This window comes from Ochotona princeps, chromosome 13 (genome assembly GCF_030435755.1).
Source record: "Ochotona princeps isolate mOchPri1 chromosome 13, mOchPri1.hap1, whole genome shotgun sequence".
NCBI classification, from domain to species: domain Eukaryota; kingdom Metazoa; phylum Chordata; class Mammalia; order Lagomorpha; family Ochotonidae; genus Ochotona; species Ochotona princeps.
The window spans coordinates 64,131,165-64,151,653 of record NC_080844.1 but is presented as its reverse complement, the minus strand read 5'-3'; the positions used below and the strand labels follow the sequence as shown (position 1 = coordinate 64,151,653).

At 59.9% G+C, this 20,489-nt stretch overlaps 1 protein-coding gene across 1 annotated transcript in view; it reads left to right on the top strand.

The window, feature by feature from the left end:
- Positions 1-15,960, top strand: part of FAM53B (family with sequence similarity 53 member B) — a 58,570-nt gene extending 42,610 nt beyond the window's left edge. Inside the window, exon 4 of the mRNA XM_004579749.2 lies at positions 15,327-15,960. Coding sequence (XP_004579806.1) covers positions 15,327-15,644 — 318 coding nt within the window. The 3' untranslated portion in view covers positions 15,645-15,960. The remainder of the gene's footprint in view (positions 1-15,326) is intronic.
- Positions 15,961-20,489: the final 4,529 nt, after the last annotated feature.

Sequence of the window (20,489 nt, the reverse complement as noted above, 5' to 3'; positions counted from 1 at the left end):
GTTGGCACAGCCACGCCTGTGTGGCACTTGGTGGGTGTAATTAGAACGGTCACCTTTGCTGCCACTGTGGCCACTATCATTGTTGTCCTCCGCTTACCTGGGTTCAGCCTCAGCTCTCATAACACCTGGACGCTGCCCGATTGTCATCTCCCAAGTGCTGTGGCTTCAGCACCGGCCCTCCTGAAGGCCTCTTTCCTGGGCATCGTCCAGCTGCCCCAGAGTTATCTTTGTAGGGCCAGGTCTGTCTCTACAGTACTTCCGTGGGGGCAGGGCCTACTGCATCATAAAATTAGCCTTACTTAATTATATTACTAAGAACAAAATCCTCTGGCTCCATTAGGAAGAAAAGCCGTCTGGCAGATAATTATGCTGTCTGTACCTGCCGCCAAATCGTCGTTACACGACTGAGGCTCCTCGTGCTATGAATAGCGTAGCAGGTGACTGGAGACCTGAAGGCCAGCCTGGGAGCAGGGAGGCCTGGGTGCCTTCCCAGCTGTCATTCTGTGGCTGCAGGGAGCTGGCCACATCCTTTGCCAGGCCTCTGTGTTCCAGCTGAAACAGGATAGCAGAACTGCTCCCTAAAAGCACGTGGGTACTTAGAGTGCACAGCCCATTTCCTGGGATTCGTATGTGTTTGGCAAGAGCTGTTTCTTTTGGGGTCTCAGGGAACAGACTGAGGCACCACTTCCTGTCGAGGGTCTAAGGGCAGTGTCATCAGAGGAAGGGCAGCACACAGGCCCTAGCCCACTCCTTCCAGACACAGACACTGTTAACAACAGGTGCCTTCCGTGCGCTGGTGTGGAAGCTGACCAATCCTTAGCCTGGAGGCTTGTGTGGAGGGGCCTAGGCCCATGTGTGTGGTCATTGGGATGTGCTCAGTGCCAGCAGTATACAGTAGAAGAGTTGTCTGGGTTAGAATCGCTTCTGCTTGTGTGGGGCTGGCCAGCCGGAGCTGTGCCTCCCCACCTGGCCCCGTGACTTGGTCCAGTGGATAGTTGAGGGGTGCCAGACTGGTCCCAGACAAGCACAGGGCATCTGCTGAGGTCACCGTACTGGTCCTGGACAGATACTTCAAGACTTGGGCGTTTGGGGGGCTTTTCTCATTGCTTTCTGGAGGAAGAGGTCGTTGCAGAAGGTTCTAGCTGGGGCTGGCAAGTGTCAGAGCTTTGTGGGTCTCATTGAGGCCCAGAGAGGTGAAGGTCATTGCCTAGGGTCATATAGCAGAGCCTCCACCATACCTGCCTGTTTGACTGTGACTCGCCCCCTCTCTGCAGCCACTTGCATGCCCTGTGGTTCCTCCAGTCCTCTTAGCACTAACCTGCTTGGAGACTCCAGGGGGCCTCTGGCCACAGGGAGCACGTCTCTCTATCTAGGGCTGCAGAGCAATGATTTCCCAAGGCAGTTTCCCACAGTGGGCAGTGACTAGGCCCAGCCAGGCCTGTTAGCAACAAGAGGAGCCTCGAGTGGACATCCCAAGTGGGCTAGGTCTTTGGGCTCATGGGCCTTTCTGAGCCTGTTGGTTCGTCTGCATGGGATGTGTCTCGGATTTGTTGGGGTACATGGTGTTGGTCCAGTGTGAGGGCACTGTGGCCTCACTCCCCAGAAGCTCCGCATGGTCATTGCTGAGGCACTGGCTGGACAGAGGTCAGGGAAGGGGCCTGCTTTGTGGCAGGTCGCAGAAGGGCCAGACTGGGAGCCTGTCCACTCCATAGAGACCAAGGGCTCGTGGTCGCTGGGCACGTGGGTCTGGGAGCAGCCACTGCCCATGTGTGCTTTTGCTCTCGGAGGTGTTCTGCCCCTGGCCTATCCTGGGATCCCGAGTACAGAGTTTCTGTGATCCCTGCCCAGAGACCTCAGTGTGAGTTTGTGTCCTATAGAAGCAGGGCTGCCCCGTGAGAGGGCCTTTGAAAAGGCCATGCCGTTTGCCTGTGTCTGAGGGAGAACCTAGGATACGGAAGTCTGGTGGCAGCTCAGCCGGCCTCAGCCTCTGCAGGGCATGCGCTAAGTGCATTTCCTGTTGCCACACTGCTTACCCACACCTACTTCCTTTCTCATCCCTGTCTCCACCCCAGCCCCTGCTGCCTGCCAGCTAGGCACAGCCACTGACACACTGCTGTAGGCCTGGCCGTCCTGTGCCCGGGGGGGGGGAGGGGGGGACAGTGACCCCCATCCAGGGCCATCGGTGGAAACAAACCTCCTACTGTGTGTTTCTAGCTAACCCAGTGGTCATACTTGGCTTGTGTCATGCCGTGGTGCTGGCTGTGCCTTGGGCAGTTCAGGCAGGATGCTGGGGGCAACCCTAGGGGAGACACCACCCCTGTGGGGGAACTTGGAGAGTGTGCAGGCCTTCCTCAGCCTTGGCTGCTGCCTCGCCAGGATGCTGAGTCTCAGCTTCCGGGGCAATGACAACGTGTGATGTGCTGGTGACATAGTTACTGTGAGCACTGATCGTGTGAGATGAGCCTGTGGTGGGTCCTCAGCAGGTTGTCACCTCCTCCTCCTGCTTGTTGGTCCACCTGAGACCCTGTGACTGTCGTGGTCTTAGGGCAGCCCTTGGGGGTGGAGAGGGGGACAGGGGAGGTGATTTGCCGTGATTTCTACTAATCAGTCTTGTGAATCAGTCAGGTGCAAACCTCCCGGTCCTGAAATTAGAATAATGGTGCAGGTCAGTCTCTCAGGGGCGTGAAGTGGTACAGGGTAAGTAGACACAGGCTGGTCTGCTGCTCAGGATTCCATGCCAGGCGCTTGCCCTGCTTAGAGGCTCATGTGTTTGTTGCCTTGTTGCAGTCCCTGAGTCAGCACTGAGGATGCCTGGGTGTCCGGACTTGGCCTGTTGACTCACTGTGGGCCCTTGTGCAGATGGGGCCGGAGTCTGGACCGCGATGAGAAGGGAAGCTGGAGTGTGTGAGGAGCTGGCTGGGGGCAGGTTTCCCTGTGGCAGGAGCAGCTGAAGGGAGGGGCAAGAGCAGCAGGTGCCTTTTGGACCCAGGGCAGGGATGCCAAGTACATGCTCATGCCTGTGTCGGCCCTGAACTTCACCTTGTGCTTGCAGCCCAGGTCCAGGAGCAGAAGGACCAAGGAGCAGGTGAAGGGAGCTTGAGCTGCTGGCAGGAGAGGCCTGTGGAGGCCAGGAAGCCTGGAGCTGCTCACCATCGCTGCACTGTTCTCCCAGGCTGTGCCTGAGGCCTGGGCAAGGTGCTGGGCCACCTTGTGGCCTGCCACCACACCACCAGTGAATCTGCCCTGCAGCTGGAGCCCTTGCTGAGACAGTGAGAGCAAGGGATGCTGTGGAGAGCTGGGTGCACAGCTCAGCCTGCTGGCATCCATGTCAGGGTGAGGGGACAGATGGCGTCACCTGGGAGCAGCACTGCTGGGTTGCGTTTCTTGCCCTCCCTGGTGGCTGCAGCCCCGAGACTCTGGCATCTGGCCCATCTCAGCCAAGGGCAGGGGACGGGCAGAGATGCTTCCTGGTGTGCTCCTGGCCCTTGGGCCCCGGGTGGGCTACAGGCTTGCCCTGCTGCCCCTTTGTGGCCCCGTTCTCTTTCTCTTTTTTTTCCTTTAAAGAATATTTTATTTGAAAAGCAAATTTACAGAGAAGAAAGACAGATCTTCCATCTATTCACTGGCTCACTCTCCAGATGGCCACAATGGCCACGGCTAAGCCTTTCTGAAGCCAAGTTCCAGGAGCTTCTTCCAGGTCTCCCACATGGGTACAGGGGCCCAAGGGCTCAAGCCATGCTGCACTGCTTTCCTAGGCCATAAGTAGGGAGCTGGACGGGAAAGGAGCAGCTGGGACATGAACCAGCATTCATATGGGATCCTGGCACTTGGAAGTACAGGGTTAGCCAGTTGAGTCATTGAGGCAGGCCCAAGTGGCCCCATTTTCTGATCTGTCTCCAAGGGACGTTGCCAGGAGCCAGAAACGATGGTGACCCAGCGCAGTGGTTTCTCGGCCCCGACTGCAAGCTCTCGTGACTGAGGATGCCAAATCTCTCCTGCGTCCCTCCTGCGTCCCTCCTGGCCCGTCTGCCACTGCCTGCCAGGAGGGCTCAGGCCAGCCCCTCGCAGGGCCGCTGGCACTTTGGGGCTCCTTCTCTCAGGCTCTGTGGGTGCCTGCACGATGATGGGCTGCTGCCAGGTTGTTGCCCTGTGGGCACTTGTGTTGCCCCACCCATCTCAGGTCTCTCTGCCCTCTGCTTTCCCCTTCCCTCCACCTCAGGGCACCTCAGGGCTTTGGGGCCTCTGCAGAGGCATGGACCTGGCCATCTGAGGCACTGCTGCCGTCTGGGGTGGTCCCCTCCCCTGCCTCCCTCTGGAGCATTAAAGCCTTGGAGCACTGCATTTCTGAGCTGTTACTGCCGCATGGACTGTGCGCTCGGCAGCTCAGATACCCTGTTGCGTGCCAGGCAGGTCAGCCGGAATTAACATGCGTTTCACTGAAAGAACAGTCTTACCACCCACATCTTCCTCCGCGTCTGGGCCAGGAGCTGTCTTGGAATTCTGAAGACAAGGGAGGAGGGTACATTGTGAGGCCCTAGCCTCCTCTCTGGTTCTCACTTGCCTTTGAAGACGTGAAGCTGCTTGGTTTGCTGGCAAAGCAGCTGAGGGGTTGTGGCCTTGGGAGCCTCGTGGCTGGTAGTGGCAGCCTCAGCTGGCCCCGAGGAGGCTGCGTGCCACCAGGCAGCGCTCTCTCAACTTGCCGTTTCCCAGCGTAGGAGACAGGTGTTGAAGGTCTCTCACGCCCTAGCTAACAGCTGGAAATTGACCCAAGGCTGCATGCTTCTGCTCTGACCATGATTGTGTCTCAGGAGTACTGACTGTCCAAGGGGCCAGGTTATTGTCCCCAGGGCCCTGGGAGCAAGCCCCGAGTAGCAGTTTACTAAGCCAGCCATTCTCGGAGCAAGGCTGAGTAAGCTGCAGGTTCCCCACTCCACACCTGTTGTGCTGATCCCCCTCTTCTCAGGTAGCTGTGGAGGCCTCTGGCCCACGAAGGGAATGCCAGAATATTCTAGAGACCCGAGGACAGATGCAGTGTAGCCCTTTTCCCTCCAGAGGCCCTGAGGTGATGGTGTGGCAGGGCCCTTCTTCTCATAGGTGCGCATGGTGGATGCTCCCCACCCCTGCCATTAGCCTGCTTTGGGTAAGTGCCTGTAAAGCTGTGTGGGTTGAGTGTAGCTCCTTGCTTTGGGAACCTCTGCCCATGGACACAATGTTGCTCTAAGGGTGACAGTAGGGAGGAGAAAAGCCCCCAGTCTAGGGTGTTTAATTGGCGCTGTCCTCCAGCCTCTGCCTGCCTGCCCCTCTGCCTGCCTGCCTGCCTGCCTGCCTTCCCACCAAACCCGCCCTCTTATAGCTCTGTTTGGGTGTCCAGGCCCAGTGGTTAGTGATGGTACCTTTTAAAGCTTCAGGCTGATGTAAGTGGGCCTGTGCAGACCCCACAGCAGCACAAAAAAGCCTGTAAAATTCCCCAGCCAGCTGCGGGTCCTGAATAGCAGGAACGCAGAGAACTCAGCATCGCTGGCCTTCAGTGTCCCCACGGCCCAGAGAGGAGGGTTTCTGAAGCCGCTTCTGTCCCTTTGGCTGGGGATTGGGCCCCTGGCCGCTTTGGTTCTCTGTTAGGCGGAGTGCCGCAGCTGGTGGGCATCTCCAGGTCCCCAGCCCACCTGCATGCTTGCTCGTTTATGTTTGGCATGTTTTCTTGCTCGCTCTCTAAGACGATCCCAAGCTGGTGAGGAGAAAGTACAACGAGTGGTTGTCCTTCCAGGAATGTCCATTGTCCTTGCTTTCCTGGGAACAATGTGTGCTCTCACTCGGAGGGTCAGTGGCTGAGACGAAAGAGGGCAAGAGCATGAGTAAGAAAAGTGGCCCAGCCACCAGGAAACTGTGCGACACCCATCGTCCGCTCTGGGACCACATTGGGGAACGTGGCCACTAGTTTTGCCACGCAGATTGATTGTAAGTGCCCCAGACCAAGAACATAGCTTCTTCCTAGTCTTGGTGGAGGTGGCTGCGGGTGCCTGAGTGGGAGTGCTACCGCCCAACCCCCTGGGCTGTTACCTTCCTTGTTTGTTGAGGGACTTGGCCACTGTAGGAGCTGGGCTGGGTTGGCTGCTGGATTGAGCAACACAGCTGTGTGCCAGCCTGAGGACCTGCCCGTCTGTGCGGCCACCAGGATGGCTCCCGTGCCTTGACAGGCCCTCTCGCAGAAGGCAGAGCTAGGCTCTGTCTCAGGCTGGGCTCTAGGAGAGGCAAGAATGATAGTCCCAGGAGCCACGCACACAGATAAATCCACAGCAACGGCCCTGTCTCAGGCAGCCCGTCTATCCTGGCCTGGCCACCCTGTCCCCTCCACCACTCCAGGAAGTTGCTGGCCTCTGCCACAGCACCCTGAGAGGCAAGGGCCATTGCTGTGGGACGATCACGCTCGCCTCTCCTAGAGCCCAGGCCCGTGGAGGCTGCCTGAGCTGCTGGCCGGTCCACTCTATAGCACCGGCCTGTGGTAGGGCTGGACACGCCGCTACCTGGGCTGGTGCGTATAGCTGCCTTTGTGTGTGCTCTGTTCTGTGGACAGTGGCTTTGAGCCGCTCACTCTGCCACAGGGTGACCCCAACATGCTGATTTCTCATGGCCTCGGCTTCCTCGGCTGTAAAGCAAGGGCCCTGGTCCTTGCCTCCTGGGCCTGCTAGAAAAAATAGCTGGCCGTGGTGTGCTGAGTTCCCAGGACTTGGGAGGTGGCAGGTGCTCTTCCCTCATAACAAGATGCACTGTCAGCAGGAAGGAGCTCCTCTTGGTGTGATGGCAGGAGGGGGCAGCCCCAGTCTGCCCTCCTTCTCTGGTTGTGGTGGTTACTCCCTCTGGGACGTTGGAGGCTCCTCTCCAGAGCGCTCCTCTCTGGGCGAACCTGGGTGCTGGCTGATGATGTGTGGTGTCTGGCAGCTGCTTTGTAGCAGTCTGCACATGCAGCAGGCGGGACTTCCCCCAGTTCTGTGCTTTTCCAAAACATCAGATAATCTTGCAAAAAGAGAAGCGGGTTCTTCCTGACTCTTAGGCCAGAGGCTGGAGCCCTGCCCTGCAGCTGGTCTCTTGGTAGGGTACCTGCTGTCCTCCCTGCCCCACTGGAGCCCAGCAGCTGCTCTGACCATCCTGGGTCCCTTTTGGCACCTTGGGGTGATCATGCCAGGGCAGGGGACAGGCGTGTGCTCCCTGTGCAAGGAGACAGAAGGTGATGAGAGCGGGGGCTTGTGGGTTTCCATGGAAGCTGCCTGTGCCTGGAGGGGCTTGAGCCCTCTTCAGCATCTTTTGTCACCAGGGCCAGTGACAGGGCCTCAGGCCAGTCTCCCATGTGCCTGGTGCTTCTGCCTCTAGCTTTGTGTGGTGTGGGGTCAGCAGGATGTGCCTCTCCACCCCCAGGCCTCTCTGCTGTTCTCCTGCCTGGGTTGCCGGAGTCCAGTCCTCCCACGTGTTAAAGGGGCCACCCCTCTTCCTGCCTCTGCCAGTGTCCAATCTCCCAGGACAGTGGTGCCCTCTAGGACAGCCCACGGGAGTGCGGAGGGCCTGTGGGTGCTCTTATTTTAACCCTGTGGCCTGTGCACTGGCCAGGGGTTCTGCGAGAGTAGAAATTACATGGGATTTGTGCTGTTATAGTTTGGAGCTCCTGGGAGCAGCGAGGGAGTGAGGTGAAGGTAACAGGCTTGAAACAGCTCCAGCTTGACCTTGGGCTTACTACCCCTCCCCTGGGGCAGTCTGCCAGGCACCCTGGTCTCATGAATGTAGGGGGAAGGCTGGAGGGACCTGTCTCAGGGATCAGGGCCTCACCTAGCACTTCTCTCGGGCTACCAGGCCTCCTGGCTTCTCTCACTGTGTGAGGTATGTACTGTCTCTGTTTGGCCTGTCAACAGGGCAGTGAACAAAGGGGGAAGAATAAGCCTATAGGGAAATTCACAGCAGGGTGAGGTGTGTCCCTGAGGAAGCTGGGAAAGGGCCCTGCCCAGGCGAGCCCCATGGAGCCTGCAGGCGGAGCCCATGGAGACCTTGAGCTGGGAGCTTCCACATGCTCTGCAGCCTTTCAGTGGGCATCTCACTTCCCACCAAGTGACTGGCAGAGCCCAACCCCCACATGCTGTTGGTGGCAGAGAGCATGCATGTCTGGTACTCTCATGAGGGCACCCCTCATGACATCCCTGTGCCCTTCAAGGAACAGCTGCTGGGTGCCTGCCTCCTCCCTTGTGGAGCACAGAGTACTTTCCTGTCCCTGCCCTCTTGGGCCCAGGAGCAACCCGAGGGGCTGTCAGGTAGCGAGATGAGCAGGGTTGTGGTGGCATCCCGGGGAGCACGGTCCCTGGGCCCTGGTGTCTGTCCTCGCCCCACCCCCAGCTCTGCGATGGGGCTGGTTGTACCTGGAGAAGCAGGATTCACTGAAGAATGCCCTTCCACACCCACCCCAGCGGGCGTGTGTATGGCCACCAGCCTTGCCTGGGCATGCTGAAATGTGCCGGCCATGCCTGGCTGGGCTGCTGCCGGGTCCTCGCCCCCGCAGCACTGCTGTGGCTAGCAGAGGCCTGGGACTTCTGCTCTCACCACCTGTGCGTGGGGACAGGGTGGAGTGAGTGGGCTTCCACCTGGGGCTGTTCACAGGCATGGCAGCCCCTCCCTGCCCTTGGTGCGTGGGCACCATCAGACCTCTGAGTCAGACAGAATTTGTGATCTCATTTCAACCCCATTCTAGCCCTTGGCGGCTGTTTCATACACCCATTTTACAGAAGGGGAAAGTAAGACTGGGACTGCATGGTGCACCAGGGAAACGGAAGTCCTTTTGTTAGGGCTGTCGTCCCTCTTGATTTGTGCGGCCACCTGGCCTTACCCGTGCTTGTGGGCATCAGTGAGGCAGCTGGCAGAGACTTGCAGTTAGTCTGGGGCCTGTCAGCCTGCCCAAGGCCGTGGGGTTCTCTGCTGAGGCTTTTGTGGGACAGAGGTAGGCTGTGAAATGTGACTTTTTCCACATGTGAGAGGTGGGGAGGGGTTTTCTAAGGGGCTCGGGGTCAGGGGGTGTCCTGGCAGAGTTCAGTGTGACCTGGGACACAGGTCAGATACTAGTGGGATTCTGTGCTGGCTAGGGCTCTGGCTGCCTGCGGGAGGCTTAGAGGCATGTTGAGACTTGCCGAGTCGCAGGGGACCGCAAGCCATTGGTGGCACCAGGCCCAGAGGTGGGGGCAGTGGTCAGTGGCACAGGTGTAACTTCAGCTCAGCAGCTCTGAGTCACGTCAGGGCCTCTCGGCGCAGGGAGGTGCCACATGGGGTGCATGCCAAGGAGCCTATGGTGTGTGCCCAGGGCAGGCAGGACATGCCCAGGACACCCAGCACGTGGAGCCACGTCCCGTTGGGCCTTCGCAGACACTCCAGGGCCAGGAGGTGCTTGCTTGCTCCCACTCTGCAGACTGCGTGGGTGACCCCCGAGGCCGCACTACTCAGGTCGGGTGGTTGGAGAAGAACGTGTAGGCCTGTGTCTGATGTGGCCCTCCCCATGGGCAGCCTGCGCAGGGCAGAGCACGAATCCATGTGCTTCTGGAGTTTTCCATGCTGAGGTCTGTTGGGTTGTGTCTGCCTGCTGTGGGTTTATGAATTGGTTTTCATGGTTAGGAGCCGAAGCATTCTCCTCCCCCAAGTCTGGCAGGTCTGTTGGGGTTCCACGGCGCCTGACCTCTGTGTGTGTTGGAGTGGATATCAGGGTCACTGTCGCACACTAGGAAGCCGTGGCGTCTGGGGTGGGGCTGGGCAGCTGCTCCAGGTGGCCGCTGCTGGACCTCTGGGTGCGGCGGGCCCCGGTGGGCTGCTGGGTGGGCAGTGGCCATTTGCTGGGGATCTCCCCTGCCCGTGTCCTGTGACCCACTGCTGCCCCCTGTCTGCAGGTGTTGCCCCAGTGGGGACTCTGGCCCTTAGGGACACTTTTGCTTTCATGGGCCAGTGTGAGGTGCAGGAACCTGGGGCTGGTGGGGTTGGTGTGGCTACACAGAGCACTGTGGAAAAGGAAGAGAAAGACACAGCACAGAGCTTCAGTAGGAGAGAGTGAGGGCTTTCTTGTGGACAATCCCAGTGACTAAATAAGAAGTGTATCCTCCCTCTTAAAGTAACCCCCAACACATGCACGCATGCATGCAGTCATGCAGCTGGCCCCTGGCCAGCCAGCATGCACTACAGGACGGGACAGTACACGCTGCAAAGAGCACAGAACGCTGAGCGGCCCCGCCAGCTCCCCCACGCCGGCAGAGCTGCTCCTTTCTTGGGCTCCTGCAGAGCTCCTGTTTATAACCCCAGGCAAGCCAGGAATTTCTATTCTTGTTTTGTCCTCCGTCCCTGCTGGCAGCTGGCTCTTGGGCTCCTGTTAGCAGTGAGCCGCCACCCTCACTGTTTCTAGTCCTCCGTGGCCAGGAGTGGCAAGTGTGTGTCCAGGCCCTGCTGGCCACGCGGCTGAGCTGGATGCAGCCCCAGGCAGCTGTGTCTCAGGGGTCTCTTCCCCACCCCCACCTCAGGCCTGCCAGCTGAACAGATGGTTTTTCTAATCTGTGGGGCATCTCTTGATATAGTTCAAGTTATTCATATGTCCTTGTGTTCTGTTCATTTCTGCTTTTAGAAGTATGGCGTCATTGGCACAGTGGGAAGTTCCTGTTTGCCCGTGGTTTGAGTCCCGGTTGGCTGTTTGTGTTCTGACTTTGACATTGAGTGTTACTGAATTAGAGCGTGTACAGCACACACTTGACTCCTGGAGATCCTGGAGCCGTTCAGCAGCCGGCAGTCTGCTGTGCCACATTTGGACCACCCGAGGAGGCGTGACTGCCCCCCTGGAAGCTACCCACCGCGTGTTGTGTCCCTCTGCGTCCTCAGCAGCATGTTCCGCTGCAGGTGGAGTCACAGACGTGGGTCTGGCCCTGTACTTCACCCAGTTCCTTCAAGGTCCACACATGCCGTGGCCCAGGCTGGCCCTGCGCCCTGGTTCTCAGTCCTGCCCCGCCATGGGGGTGAACCACCTGTGCTCATCTGCTTCTGCGAATGGGACTCAGAGGCTCCCAGCCTGGGTGCTCCCAGCAGTGTGCCTGCGAGTTCTCACTGCTCCTGGGGGTTACCTGTGGGTGAGGTCGCTGGCTGTAATAGGTACGCTGGCACAGTATTCTGAGAAGCCACAGGGGCCGTGTGCCACGGTGACAACACCATTTTACCTGCCTCTCCCTGCTTTGGCCATGTATTCTTGTATCATATCAAATTAATGAATTGTTGCTCGCGTTTTTAGTTAGGAGCACTGTCCTGTCCCAAGACTGTGGGGCAGTTCTCTTGATTCCTTCTGGGCTGACGCTGCAGGCTTTATTCTGCGTGCAGTCGCCCTGTGAGGGGCCACAGCAAGCCCCGTTTTCAACGTAGCTGTCTGCTCAGAGCTGCTGCCTCAGGGTCCCAGGCCCCCGTCATCACGGAGGTGCTGCCCCACTGGCTGGTACAGTCCCCCAGAGCTCTCCAGCCATCACCTCCCTTGTTCATTTCTGCTTTAATGAACGTGTGGAGGGGGCATGCTGCTGGCCCTTCAGAAGGGGGAGGCGTTTGTCGCTGGGGAAGCATCTGAGGTTTGCCCCATGACATGGTGCTCAGCAGTTTGCTTGGTCCCTGTCTGCCCTGCTGTTGGGACGTGGCTACCTGCTGTGGTGTTGGCTCCTCTTGTTGCTGGCCTGTCTTCCTGCTCTGAATGCAGATGGGTGGCAGGGTGGAGGTGGAGGTCGCTTACACACAGCCACGCTGCCAGAGGTCCCTTGTGGGTGTTGCGGCTTCAACCACAGGTACTACCTTGGGCCCCAGTGCATTGGCCAGGAGCTCAGCTGCCCAGCACCCTCTGCAGCTGGTTTCAAGTCCCTTAACCCTGCAGACAAACCTGTGGCTTTGTGCAAAGGATAGAAGCCCAGAAGGTCAGTGGGTCTCGAGCTGCCAACAGGCACAGGCAGCGGGATTCTAGCCAGTCCTGTCCAGGCCCCGGGTTATGTTTCTCTCAAGCCTTGCTGGAAGCTCACAGGTCTCAGTGCGCACCAGTGGCCGTGGCCTGTGGATGGGGTGGTGAGACCAGCCTGTCATGGTTGTGGGTCTTATTTCTCTAGTATCTTCCATGGACACTGCTGTTGCAAGGGAGAGCCCAGCTGCTTTCTCCTGGGGCCTATGTGGCCCCAGGACAGCTAGCTCCAAGCCACTAGCTACCTGCCCCCAGACCCATGTGTTTGCTGCTGCCTGCTGCTGCCCAGAGCCTGTGGGCTGCAGTAGCATGGCCTTGGACCCCTGGCAAGCCCTGTGTGCTTTAGAAAGGTCCCTCGACTTGTTAGACGCAGCTTCCCAAGTCCCTTCCTGAGTGTGTGCTGGCCGGAATACATACCACAGAAGCAAAATGTTTGTTTTCCATTGTGTGAGCACCAGGAGGCCCCCTGACGTCGGCCCTGCTCCCTGTGTCCAGGCCAGCCATCTGCCAGGCTGGGCTGCCGCAGAACCAGGGCCTGCGCTGGCTTGGGCCGTCAGCCCAGCCCTGTGCAAGGGATGTATGGCGTGTAAGCAAGCATGGCATGGAGGTGGGTACGTGCCCAGTTTGCCCATCACGTGCAGGCCCTTGGGAAACGTTTGTTGGTCCCTACATAGGGGAGCGGAAGCAGGGCAGGCTTTCCCCCTCAGGATCCTTAGGACCCCACCCCGTGTGCTCCCTGCACCTGTAGTCACCAAAAGCAGAGTGTCCAGGGATGAACCAGGTGCTCACGGGGCGCAGGTGATGAGGCTGCCTGGCTTCCCACCTGTGCCTGAGGCTGGCACTTCCCTTTGTGCAGAGGGTGGGGAGGTGGCCAGGTCAGGGAGCTAAAACCCAGCACTTCCCAGAACTGGGAGGAGCCCATCGTGGCCTGCGCAGCACCGGAAGGGGCCCTGACTGGGCTGTGACGGGGTGCAGCCCTGGTGCCTCCGAGAGGCCTGCTGGGGCCTGGGAGTGAGTGCCCAGGAAAGGCCAGCACCTGCCTGGCTGTTTCCCCACCCTGACCCAGGCAGACCTGGGGAGGAGTCCCTACCCTGTGGCCCAACCCCCACAGTCCCTGGGGCTGGAGCAGTGGCTTCCGGTGAGAGTGTGGCTTTCATGCAAACTTCAGATTTACCAAAGATGGATTACAGATAGGCCAAAAATATGCCTGTGCCTTAAAAAAAAAAAATTCTTAAAAAAAAAAAACCAAAAAACAGGAAACCATACACCCTGCTGCCTGGGTAGTTTGTGTGTCACTGTCTGGCAAACGTGAGACGTGGAGTTTCCAGGCCATTAGCTATACGTTCTCCTGGCATGATAGTCTCCTGATACTTAGAGAATTCTGGTCTCTTGTTAGCAATCTCTCTCAGAGGAGGAAATGCCTCCACTGTGCCAGGGCCTGTGCCTGCCGTGTCCAGCAGGGTGGCTGCAAGGCCTGTGGTTTGGGCTTGTTGGTGCTTCACTTTCCTAGAGGCTTGCTAACACCCTCTCACAACAAGGGTTGTGGGCTTGGACCATATAGGGGACAGCAAGCATGGCATACTGGGGAGCAGTGGCCGAGGGGACGGCCCCCTGGTCTGGGAGGGATGCAGGCAGTGCCTTGGGGACACGCTGGTGGCAGGCAAGTGCTGAGGGGCAGGAGCGCAGTGTTTCCAGCATGCCACTACCCAGTACAGGCACCCTGGCAGGGCCTGGCGGCCGGCTGCTGGCTGGGTCTGCTCTTCAGGAAGGGCTGGTGGTGCTGTCGAGCAGGTACATGCTTGGACTGCAGCCCCAGGGCCTTGGATGAGGCCCCACGAGGGCTCCTGTGAGAAGGTGCGGGGAGGAGCCCTGCACGGAATCGGGGCGGGGGGACTGGGTATGGTGGCAGAGGTCAGCCTCAGCCTGGAAGCTGCTGCTGCCACAGCAGGGCAGCAGAGCGGGTCCTCCAGTGGAGAAGGATCCACCCAGGCTTGATAGTAGCTCTGGGGGTTGGTGGTCCCTGCAGCGGTTGGTGGAGCAGCCCAGTGAGAGACGGGGCTGGCCTTTGGCAGGTCCCTGTCTCCAAACTTACCTCCCCTCTCATGGGCAGGGGAGGCTGCTGCTCTGCTACCTTCAGACCCACCCCACAGGTGGTCGGCCTTGGCCTGGCCCTGTTTCTCCATGTGTGAGCCTGTTTCCCTAAGTGCTGGAGTAGGTTACCCACGAAGCCTGTGGCGCTCTGGTATGGGCAGCCGTTGGATGGCCAGCATGTGGGTGATGTTGCGTGGGCTTGGGCCCTGGATTTCAGCTCACAGATGGGAAGCAAGGTCTGGGCCTCCCTGGGCTCTGTCTTCCTGAGCGGGGGTCGGTGGGAACAGGTGACCACAGAGAATCGCGCTGCAGGCGGACAGCCGTGGCTGCTGCCTGTCTCTCACTGAGGCTGGTGGTGGTCTTGTTGGATGCCCCCCGGCATGTAGCCCAAGGCCCCCAGGACAGTTCCCACTGAGCTCCTTTGGGAGGAGGGGACACTTGTGCCTGGAGCCACAACTTGACCTTGAAAGGACACATTCCTGTGGCTCTGGAGCTTGACTGTGCTGTGGTGTCACCAGCACGGGCCCGGACGGAGCTCACACTGCCCACTATGGCTGTCACGTTCCTGCTGGCAGGTGGGGTGTAAGCCCAGGCTCCTGGCTGTCGGCATGGCTGCGCCAGGGAACAGCTCTGAGGGAGGGATTCTGTTGAGGGACATAGCAGCTTGTGGTTTGCCTGTGACAAGATTTGCCAACCTCATGACTTACTCTTCTGCACGAAAGGGCCCAGTCATTGCAGAACAGAGGAGGTGTGGCCCCAGGGTGCTCGTCAGCCCCCTACCTGGCCTCCCAGTCTGCAGTGGAGATGCTGGGTATAGGGCAGACTGGCGCAGCCCAAGGCGGAGGCTGCCTCTGTGGCTGGATGGGGCCTTCAGTACCTGCTTCCATTCTGGTCTGTTCCCACTGCTCCAGCCAAGTCTCTCCCAGTTCTTTAGCAAGGTTCCAGCAGGGCTGAGGTCTGTCCTCCCCTCGTCCCCTTCATGATCTGATTCCCAAAGGCCTCCCACTCCTTGTCCTGTGCCAGCCCGTGAGCCCTGGGGGTCACACCCTTGGCATGTGCACCAGGAGTGGCCTCTGGGTGCTTACAATACAGCAGGCACCCACTGCCTACACCTGCTGCTGACTGGGTGAAGGGAGACTCGGAGACGGGGGCGAGCATGGCACCCATTCCTTCTGAGTTCCCCAGACCACTGGGGAGGTGGGACCGGGAGCTCTGAGGGCTTGCTTTGTAACCTTTTTCTTCCTCTCCCCCACAGAACGGACACACCTTCAGCAGCCTCAGCTGTCTGAGTGGGGCCATGGACGACAGTGGCCCCCGAGCCTGGGCCGCCCTCCTGGCAGCCTCTGGCCCAGGAGGTAGGACCCCTGCTGGCACACCCGTGCCCTCCTCCTCGGATGACCCCCTTGCCTGCCAGGAGGAGTTGCTCTGTGAGGAGTCGGACAGCTGCGCCTTGGACGAGGATGGCAGCAGGAGGCTGGAGCCGGCCCCGGGCTGGCGGGACCGTGGGGCTGCCGGGAAGGGCCTCTGCTCGCTGGACGGCGAGCTGGACATTGAGCAGATTGAGAACAACTAAGGGGCCTGGGCTCTGGGCGTGCCAGGCGCAGCACGGCCTGCAGGCTCCCAGTGCCCAGCAGCTGGCCTGGCTATGCCACCGGCAGAACGTCTGCTCTCAGCAGCTCGAGTGTGTCGGCGTCCGGGTCCCTGGAACTACTGTAGCCCTTCGAGCAGCTTTGTGGGTGGGGTCCCTGCCCCTCGTCCTCATGGCTGTGGGGCAGAGCCGGGCACCGCCCGCCTCCTGCTAGGGGTGCTGTAGGCAGGCCCTGCTTGGCCACGCTCAGGTCCGCCGCGGGGACACCACCTTCAGCCCCCTTCCCTCAGTCTGTGCTGTGCCTTCTCTCCCAGGTCTCCCTGCTTCAGGCTTGGGAAGGTGGAGACGCTCCTTCTGTAGCAACAGCAGAACCATTTGGCCTTAATTCCACTTGTGGAGGCTGAGGCTCTCAGAGGGTAGGCCCGAGGCCCGCCTTGGGGGGTGGGGGCCGGGGCTACTGTGGGGGTGTTAGAGCCCCGAGAGGCGAGCCGTCACCACGGAGGGGCGAGTGGCTCTGTGGAACTCCTGGGCCTGTTGCACACATGCAGCCTGCTCAAGCCCTGGCCACAGCCTCAGCCCAAACCCATCCCCCCTCAGCCTGCCTTGGGGACACTTCACAGGGGCTCTGTTTTCTGGGTCTCAGTGAATTTCGGGTGTTCTGCACTCACTGACATGGTCAAGGCTTGGGTCAGCACTCGGCTGCCTCCAGTGGGTGGCCCACACTGCAAGTGTGGGTAGCTTCTTCAAAGCCCGCCACCGGCGATGGCCCCGTGGATGTGCTAGGGCTGGCCACATCCAGGTGGGGACCTCCGCCTGGGTCACAGAGGTCATAACTAATGTAAGCAGGAGCCCTGGGTGGAAAGCTCGGCACCTGGAGTGGCCGTACCAGGACAGTGTCCACCCCGGGCAGGGCCAGCCAAGACCCTGCAGCCTCACCCGCTCTGGCTGCCTTTCCAGTGGCAGACGCTGGCCACAGGGCATTGAGGCAGCTCTGCCAGCCCAGGGACACCGCAGGCAGAAGCCATCCTGGCCCCAGGCCGTCCCATGTACATGCAGGCCAGGCTGCCCCCAGGAGCAGCAGCCGCTGCTGAGGAGATGGCCTTCAACTGGCTCCAGACGGGGAGCAGGAGCCTTCTTAAAAGTGTCACCGTCTTCTGCTGAGCAGCCCCCAACAGCAGTCCATGATCCCTTGGAGGGAGAGGTCCCCAGGCGTGCCCTTCCCACCACGTGGTTGTCCCCACAGGACAGGGTGGGGGCTGCCTCCCCACCTGCAGTGGTTCCTGCTGCTGTTCGTGGCAGAAGCCTGGCTTTTTCCTCAGCCCTGTCCATGCATGCTGCCTCTGGGGAGCCGAACACCTAGAGGGGTGGCTGTACCCAGCCGTCCACCTGCCAGGGGCCCCAAGGCCAGGCAGGTTGGGGATGAGGGGCTTCTGCCCCCACAGTGGGCCCGGCAGGCTCGGGGTCGTGCCTCGCCATGACAGGCTCACAGCCTCTTGCCTTACTTGTGGCCGGCAGGGCCGGAGCCTGCCTGCACACATATACACATTCTCACTCTCAGAAAGCCTTACTTTTCAACACAACTTTTGTAGCAGGAAAGTTTTGTGAATTTGTATGCTGAAAGAAAGTTGAAGGAAAAGTTCGAGTTCAAGAGAAAACATGCCAGGTTCCAGTTGGGTTTCCCAGTGCAGGGGTGTGATCTGTGAGGCTCTTGCTGCCGCCGCCCATCCCAGGGCCATGGACCCTGCATAGTTCCACCTAGGTGCCAAAGGTCACAGGGGCAGTGTGGCCCCTTCTGGGCTTGCCCAGCACTGCCCCCAGGACCTGGGCCCTGACTGGGGCGGCTGGCCCACCTCGCTACCCGCATGCTGCGGACAAATCCCTCTGGGCAGTGCCAGGAAAGGAAGCAGGTCTCTTAAGAGAGGAAGGAGGTTTTTGTTTAAAGCCGGCGGATGTGGAGATCCTGTAGCCTAGGTAGGATAGTCCAACCCCTCTAGCATAGTCTCTGGCAAATGAAATGTTTTCAGTGCGTGGGGAGACGCCTGGGGCTCGGCTGGCGGAGGGCATGCGGGCAGTCGCCGGGGCTCAAGCGAGCTTCTCTGAGCCGAGCTCGGGTGCTGCCACAGCCTGAGGAGGCACAGTGAGTGGGCAGCAGTGCTGGGCCAGTCCCTGCAGGGCGTGTCCCGCCCACGCCCCACTGCAGCCTGGGCCCTGCACGCCTGCCACGACTGTCTTGCACTAGAGTCGCTCTAGTCTCTCAGGAATTTGCTTGTTACTTTTACTGTGTAAATAAACCTTCCTGGTTCAGCACCCAGCTGCCTGGAGCCGGTTGTGTTTGTTGGGTGCAGGGAACTGGCAGGTCTACCACCTTCCACCTGGGCAGGGGACAGACCAGGCCCTTCTGTCCCACCAACTGGAGCCCTGCAGGGGGCAGAGCTACCCCAGCCTGCTGTGGGTGGGGTCCCTCCAGCCAGGAGCCGGGGACCCTGTGTTGGCAGAGAGTGACACCCTGTCTCTTATCCCCAAGTGTGGAGCAGGGACAGTCCAGCCACGCCCAGCAGGATGGCTTGCTAACCACCCCCGGGTAGCCAGGGAGGCCTCGGCTGTGAGGATGCTGGCGTGCGGCCGGTGTCCAGCTGCTCTCCACACCGAGCTCCAGGGTGGCTGTGGGCCTTGGGTGAGCATGCACAGGTTTAATTCCCACACCTGCTACCTACCCGCTAAAGCCATGGGGTCCTGGGGCTTCTCGGACTGAGGCTCGGAGCAGTCACCATGCCAAGCTGCATGCAGATCAATTCTTTTTAAAGCAAACGGAATCTGGCTGCTGGGGGTGGGGAGGTGTTCCTGGATACCAGGTTGGGCACGGCCCCCTTTGTCAGCTCCCTAATGCCCCCGGCTGCCAGGACCTGGGCAGCCTGCCTGTGGCTTACCTAGGAGATGCTGCCGCAGGCAAGGCACTTGCTTCTGTCTGAGTACCTGGGCTGTGCATTGCCTGCCTGTTCCGAAGGGATCCTGGTGCGGCCTTCCCATCTGCCCTGGAACCTCACAGAGGGACAGCCAGGTCGCAGTGCCTTGGCTTGGGTTGTGTGGTTTGGTCCTTGGGTGCCTGCCTCCCGCTAAGAGACAGGCATGTGGGGTGGGGTGCATGTCCACCCAGCAGCTAGGATGCCCACACCCCTTGGGCCTGGGCCCAAGTCTCAGCTCCACTCTCCATTCCAGATTCCTGCTAGTGCATACCTTGCCCAGCAGCAGGTAGGTGATGGCCTAAGTACCTTGGCCCCTGTCACCTACCTGGGAGAGATGGGCATTGGGTCCTGGTGGTCAGCAGATGGGCGATCTTCCGTCCCTCACTCTCTGCCTTTCAAATAAGAGGACCATGCAGGAGTCGCACCTGCTAGCCACCGACTTCTCCAAGGAGGTCCAACAAGCAGGTCCAGGCGTGAGCTCGACCCACCTGTTTCCAGCCTGCACTGAAAGCGAGTGAGCAGCAGTCCATGCCAGCGGACATCACACCAGGTGTGGAGGTCTCCTCTGCCCACACCTAGTCCCCAACCTCGCGTCACAGAGCACCCCTCCTCCTGAGGCCCTAGAGTCCCCAGGGAGCCCCAGGGGTGGGGAGCCATGTGGGCCCCAGGGCAGTTTGTAGGAGGCTGGCACCAGCTGGGCCAAATCACAATGGCTTTGAGTTGGGTTTTCCCCAGGTGGCACCCTGAGCCCACTCCTGCCAGCTGCTCTGCTGGGCACCGAGGCCCATCCCAGGATGGCACTTGCCCTGGTCTCTGTGGGAGCAGTGTCCAGTGGTGTCTCAAGAGCCCTCAGCCCACAACTCCAACTCTGTGGCCAATGGCTTCCACAGTCTCTGACCCAAGAACTCTTCACCAAATCCTGGGAGACAAGGAGATACCCAAGCAGCCACAGCTAGGCCCTTGCTGGGAGTGACCCCGCCAGGTGGCTGACAGGACTGCTGTGGGCAGCTCCATGGCTTTGGGGGCGCAGCAAGCCCCCCACTTCAGGCTGAACCCCACAGCTCCCCACGGGCTAGGCCGGGCCTCAGGCCTGGTGTATTTCTGTGCTAGCAGAACTCCAGGGGTGTGGGGGCAGGGCCCGCTCCCGGGTTTCTGCTTATCCCCTTACTGTGGCCCTGGGTAGTCACTTTATCTCACTGGGCCTGAGTCTATCTATAAAATAACAGTGAGCCTCACTGCCCACGGCTGCTAGGGGGCAGCTCGTTATCCCTGCCCTCTGCAGAGGCCACAGTGCTGGCATTAGTGGAGGGAGACTAGAGGGCTTGTGGCTCTCTTGCAGGCCCTGCTGTTTCCCCAGCCCCCCAGCAAGTGTACCATGCGTCTGGGCATCCTCTGGCTGACAGGTCAGTGGCACCAGCAACTCTGACCGGGCCAGCGGTCACTCCTCCTAAACAGACTCGGCCCCTTTGCTGCTTATGTTGGAGTCTGCAAGTGCCCGCCTCTGCTGGCTGGCGGCCATGCCACGTGGCTGAATGTTGGGATTCTGGGCCAAGGGCTTCCTCCTCGCCTGCCCCCATGGGTGACAACCTCACTGGGCAGGACCCAGGGTTGCTTCCATGGTGGGTGCAGAAAAAACAGCCATCAGGTTTGCCCTTCAGCTGACTGACCCTGAGGCTTGGTGACAAAGTCGCCCTGGCTTGGTCCACAAAGTCCTGCTCACTGCCTCCTGGCCTTGGGGCGCTCAGCCAGCCTGGCTGCCCAGGTCACCTTGTCTGGAAGAAGTGGGTTCACAGGTGTCCAGGGACTTTGGCACCCTGCAGGACCTGCTCAGGTCCCAGTGTCCCTCCCCAGCAGGCAGAGCCTGGTG